At 38.7% G+C, this 12,141-nt stretch overlaps 1 protein-coding gene across 1 annotated transcript; it reads right to left on the bottom strand.

Moving 5' to 3' along the window:
* Window positions 1–1,712: 1,712 nt before the first annotated feature.
* On the bottom strand, window positions 1,713–11,603 carry DNAJB9 (DnaJ heat shock protein family (Hsp40) member B9). Its single transcript, XM_009286837.2, has 3 exons — window positions 11,544–11,603; window positions 8,093–8,320; window positions 1,713–6,289 (listed from the first exon to the last, which is right to left on the bottom strand). Exons 1-3 carry the CDS (start codon window positions 11,554–11,556, stop codon window positions 5,859–5,861), a joined length of 672 nt encoding a protein of 223 aa, XP_009285112.1. The 5' UTR covers window positions 11,557–11,603; the 3' UTR covers window positions 1,713–5,858.
* Between the last annotated feature and the right edge of the window lie 538 nt (window positions 11,604–12,141).

Raw genomic sequence — 12,141 nt, forward strand, 5'->3', positions numbered from 1 at the left:
GTTTTTATTTTTTTTTTTTTTTTAAAAAAAAAAGGTTATCATGCAAAGTGCTGATCAGACATAAATTCATTCTGCCAGGTCAGGTTTTTTTTTCAAAAACATTTGTAGGTTAAATTTATATCAGCAGATTTTATGTAAGATATCATCTGTCAGCACCTGTCTAGCTTTATGCAAGATTGGGTATCATTTGTCCTCCCACAGACAGAATAAAAGCAGAAAACCAGTAAAAAACCCCATGCTGTGTACTTGGCTAACTCAAGAGGATATGGGGAAAGAGACAGGAGGAAATTAGGTTGCACTGAAATGGTTTGTACCATTTCACGAAATGTCATTGGGTTGCAAAACACGTTTCATATGCACAGACCAAAATGACTTGATAGGGACTTGCAAAGCAAGTAGAAACATAGTAACTACAGCCATTGCCAAATGGGAAAAGTAGAAGGGCTGGAGTAGAGTAAAGCCCAAGACACCAAAAGGAGAAAAATTAAAAGGGGTGGGAGGTGTAAGAAGAGGAGGAGAGAATGTGTGTTTCTTGATTTTAGTAACATTTCTACCAACAAGCCAGGAGCTCTACATTCAGCTCCTAGCAGAAGCAAGCTGTATATATGCTCCATCTGCACAGGTAATTATTTCATTTATTTGTTGACGGTTGGACTCGATCTTAGAGGTCTTTTCCAACCTTAATGATTCTATGATTTCCCTAAACATTCCTCAGCTTGTCTCACTTGCATCTGCAAGTCAAAAGAGCCTGGGGCAGTATTTGCAAAGCCCAAGCATCAGACCCACACAATGGGCAAACCCCATGCATCTCCACTGGAGTAGACAGCTCTGAGGTCAGGCTTGCGCTCCCACAGCAGCCAGACACCGGCACCACTGATCAAGATTACTGTCAGCACCCCTTCCTAGCTGCCTGTGGCTGGAGAATGGATGTCCGGCTGAGCAAAGATGGGTCAAGCACCTCCCTCTTTCTCCTCAGGGATACCTTTGAGAAGTGCGTTGGGTTTTGGCAGCCTAGAAAAAAACACACAACTCGGACTCCCAACAGACCTGCAACACAAGTCAAAATAAGTAAGTGAAAACCCCAGCCCTCCCCTCCCCCCAATAAAACCCATGTATATGTTGATACCAGGTGTGCATTCATTCCTTGGCTGGACATCTCCAGCTAGCATCTCAAAGTCTTGGTAGAAAACTGCAGCCATCCCCAGTGACCTGAGCTCCTCCACAACACCTTTTGGTGCAACTGCAACCACAGTAGGAACGACACAAGCAGTAACATTCATTTCAGTGTTACCGTAGTTCTTAAAATAAATGCTCTTGAATCAAACGCCACTGCTTAATAGGTAACGTGCGCCATATAAAATGTTGTTTTCCACCGTGCCTAAGTTTTGGAGCACATCACTTATAGCAGGTTTTGTTGGGGTTTTTTTTTTTTGGTTGGTTTTTGTTGTTTTGTTTTTTTTTTTCTCAACAAACTGGAATCGAGGATGAGTTAACCCAGAATTAACCCAGAATTGATTCAGACTTATGCTAGGAGTGACTGACAGGTCAATTGATAGCACAGCTGCTAAGTGGCCTCTACAAAGCTGGTCTCTGTCCAGTCCCTAAAGAAACAGGTGCCCACGCTACTGAAGTCAGCAGCATGGCTGTATGAATCCCCACCCGAGGGCAGGCCTGTCAGGCTCAACCACATCAGCCACCAGAGCCAGGTGATCCTCTGAACAGCATTTTATTCTGAAATGAGCCCCATACACGGAACAGTCAAGGTACTCTACACAAGGCTTTTGTTTCAAGTCCAACAGACACTCCTGATTTTTCAATTTACAAATAACTAAAAAAACCCCACCCCCCAGCATAAAAATGTAACACAGATCTTCCATTATCTCCAACATATTTAGTCCTCAAAATTTGGTTTTGCACTGTTAAGATGGCAGATTTGCTTAGGTTCCAGGGAAGACTGTTCTAATGAGAAATGGCCCAATGAGACATACCCAAATCTTTTATACTCTCCACCTTCAAAGAATTAGGTCCAGAAAACAAGAACTCGCAAGCACAGTCATGGAGTCAACTTTTGAATCAGCACAGCAGCATCCCAACCTTGGCTTCAGAAACTGCGCTTTGCAGTGGCAACCCAGGCCAATTAGTGTTGGTCGTACTGCTCTCCCACCTCTCAGCAGGGTGGTCAGAGCACAGGCAGCAGGCAGAGACCCCGTAGTTCTCAAGGCAGAGGCTTTCTGCCTCTCAGAAAAAGGCCCTTTTGCCCAGGCTTCTTTGTCTGCTTGGTTTACAGGCACAGTGCCTAAACTCTGACCCATTCCCAACACCTCTAAGAAAAACAGACCAGGTAAAATTAAGTCAGTTTCTTTCAGCCCCACTCCCTTCTCCCTGCCAACCCCATCATCCCATTCAGGGAAAAGGTAGTGGTCCAAATGTCCCATAAAACACAAGTGCCACACAACCCACTTGAATCCGGCTTCCATATACATCTTGAAGAACAAGAAAAAAAAGGGGGGGGGGGGGAAAGGACTTCACACACAAACAATTTTCACACTTTTAATGTAATGGCACCCTAGTTAAGTTTACAGTACTTTCATCTCCACTAGATACTGTGTTTCAAAAGTATAATGGGAAAAAACAAACACGAAAACCCCACTATTTTTTGTAATTTTTTAGAAACTCAACCATTTGGAGTTACATATGCATAAATGCCTTTCAAAAAATTGTTAAGAATTGTATTTTTCACCCTCACACAACAAAAAATAGGTTTTGCTGGGTCTTTTCACAAGATATGGAGATCAAAGATGGCACTTAAGAAAATTCTGAAGTCAGGGGTGTCATAAGGTTATATCAGGACTTCCGCTGGAGAGCCTGCCATGAAGCAAACACTATAAATAGGAAAAGAATGTGCAAGAGCTCTGAATAAGCGAGAAGCACAACATGTTTTGCAAGCTTGTGTTCTGATAGCCATGGAACTGAAGACTGCTGGCTGAGGAAAGCCTGCCTGAATTTCTTCAGCTAAAGTCTATTCAAAGCATACGCATCATAGGAGGTCATATGGATAGCAATACACTAGACTCTGCAATACTAATGACGAGCTCACCTTTGGGTTTTACCTTGGATCAACAACCAGAACAAGCAGGTCACTTTGAGAAGCCATAGGAATAACAGGAAGCATTTGTTGGTTTTCCTATGACAAGTAATTAAGAGAACCAATACGGAAGCAGATAAACTAGGTAGAACTCTTTTTAAGGTACTATCAGCTAGAAAACTAGCAACCCTATCGTTTTATTATCCATTTCATATTCTGACTTTAAAGAGTTACCGAAAACAAGTACACTTTGTATGAATAAAGTCTGGAGCATCCTTAAAGAGGGGAAGCTAACCTAGAAGCAGCCAAGGACCCTTGATTTTCACCTAAAAGCTTAGCCTGAAAGATGGTCAACTCATACAGTCACTTAAAACAGACTTATGTTTTGGGGGTGGCTGTGTTTTCTACAATTTACAGTGCTTATTTTAGCTTTTATTCCTCTAATTCAGGATTAGGGAATGGACCCAAGTTCATAACCAGAGAAAACTACCTTTGGAGAAGTCAATGGTTTGGTTCTAGTAGGAACTTTAAATATTCCTTCTCCCATGCCTAAGAACTGCTCATTCCACTGTTTCCTTTTTTTTTTTTTAAGTAAGAAAATATTCACTAGGCTAAGAAAGGCATTAACATTTTACCTTTGCATCCTGCTTCTAGAGTTGCCTCCCACCTCTAAGTTCCAGCAGTTATCATCCCTAAAGGACATTCACTAATGCTCTCTTATATTTAATACTAAAGGCCACATCCTTCCAAAGTCTTATCAGTGTGAACAATTCTCCTCAAATGCAAACAGAAATGCCCTCAAAAAAACCTTGATATTTGTGAGAGAAAGTAATTCAGAACTTTAAGTTAATAATTTGTTCACTTGGATGCCCATATGATATGAATCAGGCAGATAATTTGATTCATGCACAGGACAGATGGAGTATGTTGAAGAAAAAAATGCAGAAATCTACATGAATTACAACTTTTGGTTGAATCATATATTAATTATACAGAAGAAACTAAAAATCTCTACTTACACAGAAAAAGGGTGGAAATAACACAAACACTCACTCCAGCACTTGTCTACTAGAAGAATATTGCACATTCCGATAATGTTGCACAAATTACTGGCTTTTTATAAAGACCATATATGAGGTATTAGTCTATTAATAAATAAAGAAGAACATGGAAAAGGAAAAGCACTTAATATAATGCAACAATCCATTCCAAGTATTTAGTGAATGAAAACTGAACAAGCAGTAATACATACCCTTGAGGGGAAGGTTAAGGTTACTTAGCAAGTAGGCAGCTTCAATATCCATCCAAGAAGCGAAGGGTTAAATCTCTTTTGATAAAGATTTTAAGAACACAAAGCCTATTTAGAACACGGCTGTTTAAAATGCTCACTTTGCTCATGTAATCAATCTGAAAGGTAAATTCTTATCTCACAATTCTAAAGGGACAGCAATATGTGGGTGACAGCAATCTTATCAAGGGGAACCAATTTACTACACTAAACCTGTATTACTAGTTAAGAAATAAAACAAAACTTTTGGATTGACATCAGTTAAAATATTCAGGAGTTTTGTTGTGGGGTTTTGGGGTGGTTTTTTTTTTTCCTTTTTTTTTTTTTAAATAGTTTAGACTGGTTATGGATTTCCATGGTGCTGAAATTGATAGCCATTAGCACTGTCCTTGTTATCAGACAAGGCATTAGACGAATACAACAATTGTAATTTTCAGTTTTACTCTGTGTCTATGCTAAGAATTCACCTTTCAAATCACAACACTGAAAAATTCCTGCTGACAGGTAATAAATCTGTCAATCTAAACACTATCTATTTTTTTATTTAGAACCTTCCAGAAACACTAGGAATCTGTAGGCAAGTTTATCTTGTTTAAGTTCACAACAGCACAGAGGAGTATTTAAGTTCAATAAACTCAGCTATGGAAACTACATTGCACACATGGTAACACAGTAAGCATAAATCAAGAGTGTTTTCGGTATGTTCTTCCAAACCTTGTTAAAGAGATATTTGTATTTTGTGGGGGAAAAAAAAGGTACCTTGTGTGCACACAAACTTACTTACATGAATACCCCTTAAATAAGTCAAGGGTTATTCAAATCCCAAAATCTTTTCAGGCCAATGAAAGGCTGTTTGGAAATAAAAGTAATTCGTACATCACTCTCCTAGGTGAAGCACTATCTTAACATATTCCCTCTTGTTATTTTCCAACTTTAAAAAGTGTTTCATTATTAATACATTTGCAATGCTGGACAGAGTAACAAAGATCCAGGTAAGTCATATTTCTGCTGCTATTTTGTGTAAAGTATTTAATTTGCACAGTAAGTCCATATCAGGTCAATACTGCAAGTGAAAACTTGGAAAGATGTGACAAAAAAAGCAGCACTTCAAAATTAAAGTATCTCCTCTGCTGCAATCCATGCACCAGTAACTCAAACAGTCCTGAATTGGCATATATGAAAAAATATTACATTTCTGAAATTAAAAATATGTATCTTGTGTTGAAGTTCAAATTTACGTAAAGCGTTTACTAAGCTGAAATACATATAATTTCTCCTGTCACGAGATTATTTCTCTCCCATTCTAAGTAGTTACTGAGACATCTACTGCCCAAATGCATGTTGTTTCATCTACAATTTCTTTATAGCAGTTAAGTGGTTTTTTAGAACAAACAGTTGAAAGAATTTTTTCCATGTTAGCAAAAAACCAAGAAATATTATGAAGATGTTGAAAGAAGAAGAAAAGAGATGAAAAGAAAGGAAACATTATTGTCCAGAACAGTCTGTATACGTGGTAACCATGTTTCCTCGTCTCTGAGTGACAGTCCTACAGTGCTTGCTGGATCCATGAAACCTGCTATCAGTTCGCACTGCGTGTCGGTGTGCATTTTCAAAGTCACTAAACGAAAACATCTTTTCCATATTTTCAAACACATCATCAAACAGTCCACCTCCAAAGGAGAACTCTTGGAAAGAACGTCTTTGCCGATTGTGAGCTTCCCGATGACTTCGGAAGTGATTTTCAAAGTGCTTTTTTGACCGTGAGTTTTGACTGAAGAGGTCAAAGTCTTTGAACAGATCGTCAAAGTTGAAATTAAATGACTGATGGAACGGGCTTCCATTATTTCCTTGTCCTCCATGATGGACAAACTGATCATATTCTTTTCGTTTATTCTCATCTGATAATGTTTCATATGCTATTTCCATTAAAAAAAAAATTAGAAAGTTTATTCACATTACCATTTAAGGAAAAAAAAAAGAAAAAAGAAACCCATACACAAATACAAAGAAGAACAGCTCTCTCCCACTCCCTCACCAGGACAAATTTCAAGCAACTTTCATTCAACATGCAAGCGCAATCAAGCTCAACATTTGTTTAACTTTCTCCAAGACAAAATAAGCTGTCTCAAAATAAATAGTTATTTATTTATAATAATAAATATAGCTATACTATGACGATAGATTATATCCTCAAAATTTTAAATTCACATAATACAACTTAGTTTAACTAGCAATAAAGATTAGTGTTTATATTTGAAAGAAAATAACAATGGCACATGGCGATCAGAAAGACCGAAGGAGAGAGGATGAGTTAGGAGCTCTACCTAACAAAATGAACTGCCTGCTGCATTCCCATCACAGAAACACAGTGCGATGTCTGCAAAACTACTTGCCAGCCAGCCAGCAAGTTCTAGCTACACCGCAGTTACAACCGAGCAACAAGATAAACATCAAGGAGATAAAATAAAGGGAATGAATTTCCCCCATGCCCAAATTCTCGATTTCTCAAAAGTCCAACAATAAACATAGATTTTGTGATTGGATATACCTGAAATGGAATTAGGTTTCCATCCGATCTTTGATCCAGAACTACAGCTACTGGTGTTCCAAGGCAGAAACTCTGACAGATGATATACCCATTCTGATAACATTAAGCATTTTAAACGCTTCCATTTTCTTACCTATCAAAGGCTTGCAACTATTCTATATACTTCAACACTTACTTAAGAGTTCCCAATTCCTTCTGTAATAGGTGCTAACAACTACAATAAGTATGTAACAAGACTGTCCCTCCCTTTCACTATATTAATAACTACCCTTCTTTCAAAAGAACTTTTCTGCAGACAAGAGGGTAAAACCCAGAAATCTCTTATTAGCTTAGTTAGGAGAACTACACAAACAGATGGATGTTGTAACAGAGTCTATGGGGAGCAGAACTAGGAACACCTTATTTTTCAGCAAGCCTTTTTCTATTCTCGATTATTCACTTCTGCTATTACATTTTATCACAAAACACTTATGAATGGTGTATTCCTAGGATCACAGGCTAATTCGGGTTGGAAATGACCTCAGGTGGCCTCTAGTCTAATCTCCTGCTCATAGGGTCAGTTATGAGATCCGACTGGGTTACTCAGGGCTTTATCCAGTCATTCCTGAAAAATTGCCAAGAATGGAGACTGCACAACCTCTCTAAGCAACCTGTTCCAACACTGGCCTATACTCAAGGTGAAAAAGTTTTTCCTTATAACCACTCTGAACCTCTTGCACCTGTTCTCTCGTACTCCCACCATGAACCACTGAAGCACCTTGCTGCGTTTTTTTGATAATCTCTCCGTAGTTACTGGAAGGTTGCTGTTAGGTCCCCCTGAAGCCCTAGCAATCCCGAGCTGGATCTTACTAGACAGATCAAAAAGATAAGAATTAACCTCCTAGGGCTAAAGTTGTCCTACTGCCAAGTATTTTGTGTGACAAAAGGCATAAGCCAAAAAGCCTAATAAGCAGGAAAGCATAAACTGTGTAAAAGGCCTGCCTCATGTGCAAGGACACAGAAATAAGTCAGATATTGATATTGGACATTTGACACCACAAAAGTAGAATTAAGAAAAAAAAAATCTTTTTACCTCTTATTCAGTAAAAACAGAGCATACTTAAGTTACCACATTTGCTCACAGTTATAAGCCATGTATCGAATTATTAAGACTAAGGTTAGCATATACTACCTTCAGCAATTTCTCTAAACTTTGCTTCTGCACCAGGACTCTTATTTTTGTCTGGGTGGTATTTCATAGCCAGCTTGTGAAATGCCTTCTTGATCTGGCGGTCAGATGCATTTTTTGGAACTCCTAAGATATCATAATAGCTCTCTGTAGCCAGTATTAATTCAGTTATCATTAAAACGCAGAGAGCAAATGTGAAGACAGATTGTGTAGTTGCCATTTCTCTGGTTCCTAGAAAGAAAAAGAAATATACTTGAAGAACTAGTTATTTCAGGTTCCACAACAACTTAAAGGTACAACTATAAGCTGAAAGAGGAAGACCTGTATGTTTCAAGAGTCACTCAGTGACAGACAGGTAAGCACTTTGTTTCATTCCTGTCAACAAACTCCATTCCCCCAGTTTCATAATCACAGAATATGTAAATGAAAATACAGCAAATTCACATTTCACGTACATCACGAGCACGCTTCCATGTTCATCTTTGTTTTACACCTATCTCTAACTGCACATTCTCCCACAGAGCTGTGAAGTAAATATACAATATGTTTCACTGTATCAAACAGTTCATGCTGGCATACCTGAACTAGCTTTAAACTAATCCTTGAGTTCTAGGACCATAAACACAACAGCTCTAAATTAAGCACAGGCTGCAAAAACCCACTCAATTCTGGAAGACCAATTCACTGATTAGCTTGTGCGACAATAAAAGCCTGAAAACACAACTGGCCTGGAGATCGACTGTGAGGTGCAGGAAGACAAGACTGTTAGACACTCATGCTCAGCTTCAGGAGGTCATTTAACTGACCTAAGGAGAACATGATAAAGAGTAAAACACTCATTTAGAGTAGAGAGTTCAGTCAAGTAGGGCACATTTTCCTTTACTTTACAATGGGCTGGGATTAGCTTACTTTCATATTAGATTGTACTAGAAATAAAAACACCTACCATAACTATGATAAAAAAGAATTCATCTGATAAATTCCACTGCATATAAAGGTTTACATATGAAACCCTCAATATCTGAACTGAACTCAAAAAAGAAGTCTTCTATACAAGACAAGCAGCTTCAACAATAATTAAAAGTTGTAACTATTTTTTTCAGCAACATATTTGTCAAAAAGTTACATTTTAAAACAAACTGATGCTAGAACTCAGGGAAAAAGCTGTGGCATCAATAACTCATAAGAAAAATCAGTTCCACGTAGCCACACAATCTTCCATGATTTTTATGAACGACAGGGTGAACTCTTCCTAACAGAAGAAGAGATCAAGTGATTTTCCAAGGCCTGTGCATATTATATTTAAAACACAGAGTATAGAAACATGAACGTTCAAAGACAGAATGCTGGCTGCCACCTAACCAGCAGGATGTACAAGGCCCCGAACATGCCAGAAGTAACGTGTCCCCCTCACCGGATTACACTGATTTGAGTGTACCATAAGTACAACTCAAAGAGATGAAGTGTATTACTTTCCTGAAAGTTGAATAAACTAACCTTACCGTCTGAGTAACTTAAAGTTCGAATACTTTTAGACCGTATGTGGCCCAAACATTTGTCATGCACAGTTCAAAACCTTTGAATATCAAGTACATAAGACAATTAAGCCTTTAATAGAAAGTCCATATCCTCTAAAGAAAATTAACACCCAAGCACCAAAAACGGAAAAAAAATACCATTTCTAATAGGTAAGTCAGGGGGCTAAAATGAACGTTGCGAGGCAAGAGCAAAAAGCTCGTAAGATTAACGTACCCATGCCCTCTTAAGCATTTATTTGGCTAGCAGCCTGCATGATATCAAGTGTTAAGGAACAGCAGTTGAAACAAACTGTATTTTGATCAGCGCACTTAGATACCAAACTGACAGTTCTTTTCAGTATTCTTTATGCATGATATCAGACATATTTTTAGTACAAGCCTTTCCACATATTTTCTCTCACCACTTCACTAACTTGAAACTTTGCCACTTGGGCACTAAGAACTACACACATGTACATCCTTCAACACTTTTGGGGCTTTCTTCCTGTTTGTGCTTTATAGATTCAGATTTACATCTGCATCTCAAACATGAGATTGTTTTTATTATTTTACTTCATTTCCCCACACCTGCATCACGCTTGTATAATCTCTCTTAAGGCTAACCTTCCTGCTTCTACTATTAAACACTGAAAAGAGCTAAAAAGAGCAGTTTATGTCCTTCGTTAAGAGCCAAATCCTCTTTTATAACTCCCAAGCTCATCACAGCCTGAGAACATCAAGTCACTCCTTTAAAGTTTTCTGCTCTGCCTATCTGAACTTCTGTTATTCTTGATAATGAATTACACCTAAATTTTCCTTTTCCTACAGTTTTACATTAGGATTCCTGTAATGCAGTTCTATGCTATACTGCCCCTAGTTTTATCTGGATTTCTCAAGCATATTTAAAAAAAAAAAAAAAATCAGTACTTAAGTTTCACTTTTTTTTAATAATGTACAGATTTAATGCTGTCCTTGAACAACTCAATGAAACTCAAATATAAGAATAAAAGAAAAATCAAATACAAATGAAACTCCAATATAAGCGGCATTTTAAACTTGTAAGTTTATCACAAAGACATAGTAAGTCTTATGTTTAGACAATATCATCAATTATTGAATTTACTTTTTAGAAAATACCTATTTTATATGCTGTCAGCATCTTAGCATTGCTATTGCTAACTAAGATATTAAATGCCTGATGTCTGCCCTGCCACCCCTAACTATTTTTACAATCCCTTTCAAAATAAAGTATCTTTTAAACACTTATGCTGCTTATGTCCCTTCTCCTTCAGTTTCTCAATCGAAAAGGGACAGATAAGTTTCACTTTCCAGGCTACGCACAGTAGTTACTTAAAACACATTCCAGGATTCGTTAAGTTCGGTATACTTCTTGACATTATGCTCATGCCACAAAACAGTCCTTCCTAACAATTATGAAGAACGACATTTTATTTGGGTACATCTAGCAATAAAGTCAGAGATTTTATTAACACAGATTAACTATTTAACTCTGTTGGATAAGTAGTTACAGAGCTCAACTATTATTAAGCTTGGTATAAAAACTATACCACCTAATGTTTATCAAAAGTATTATAGAGGTGATAACACTCAATCGGTTCTCTATCAGTTTATCAACATTTATCAATAGCTGCACGATGAAGTGATGTTTAAGGATGATGTACCTGGAATAAAATCTGCCATATATAGAAAGTAAGGAGCTACTTCCATCTTGCAATGCAAATGCCCTATTCCATCCCTCTTTGAAAGTAATTAGCAAAGATATTAGGTAAATGCTCATATTCCTTAAGTCTCACATACTCAGAAAATCCACAGCATCACTACTGCTCTGATTACACCAACTGTGATGCACTATCCAGTGGAATCCTGATATCACATAATTATTTCTGCAACCGATTTATTAGTAGTAAGAAAGTTACCGAAGTTTTCCATTGGTTCTCATATCACCACTAACCCGATGAGTAAGCAAGTCTCCTAGACCACAAGCAGCTACAGGAAAGTCCGTCAAACTCCGGGGCTTGGACTTTTCTTTTCTTGGCCTCCCCTATACTGACCGGAGAGCTAATCCAGGAGAAGGCTCCTGAATCTTGCTCTGGAGAACAGGGAAACGAGACAAAGCCTCCCCTGGCATCATCCTCCCTAGCCAGACCCCTAATGAACCTCGCTAGAGCCGTACCACAAATCAAGGCCGAGCCAGAGCTCGGCAGATGATACCAGCGACACTAAGCGACGCTGTCACACCTCCCAAGTCGGACAGGCCTGGTAAAGACCACAGCAGATGGGCCTAGCGAGAACTGAGAGCTCAGAGGGGCCCTAAGGGCAAATAAATCCACCAGAACGAGTCCCAGTGTCCCCCCTTTCCCACACCGTCCTCAGTTCTCCTCCCCCAGCCACCCCAGCGACCCCTAACCTCTCCAGCCCCTCCGCGTCCGCCTTCCCTCCAGCCACCTCAGGACCCCTCCCGCCTTCCCCAAGCCCTTCCACAGCGGCCCAGGCCCTTCGCTGCCGCCCCTCTCC

This window comes from Aptenodytes forsteri, unplaced genomic scaffold (genome assembly GCF_000699145.1).
Source record: "Aptenodytes forsteri isolate BGI_AS27 unplaced genomic scaffold, ASM69914v1 Scaffold166, whole genome shotgun sequence".
Taxonomy (NCBI): Eukaryota; Metazoa; Chordata; class Aves; order Sphenisciformes; family Spheniscidae; genus Aptenodytes; species Aptenodytes forsteri.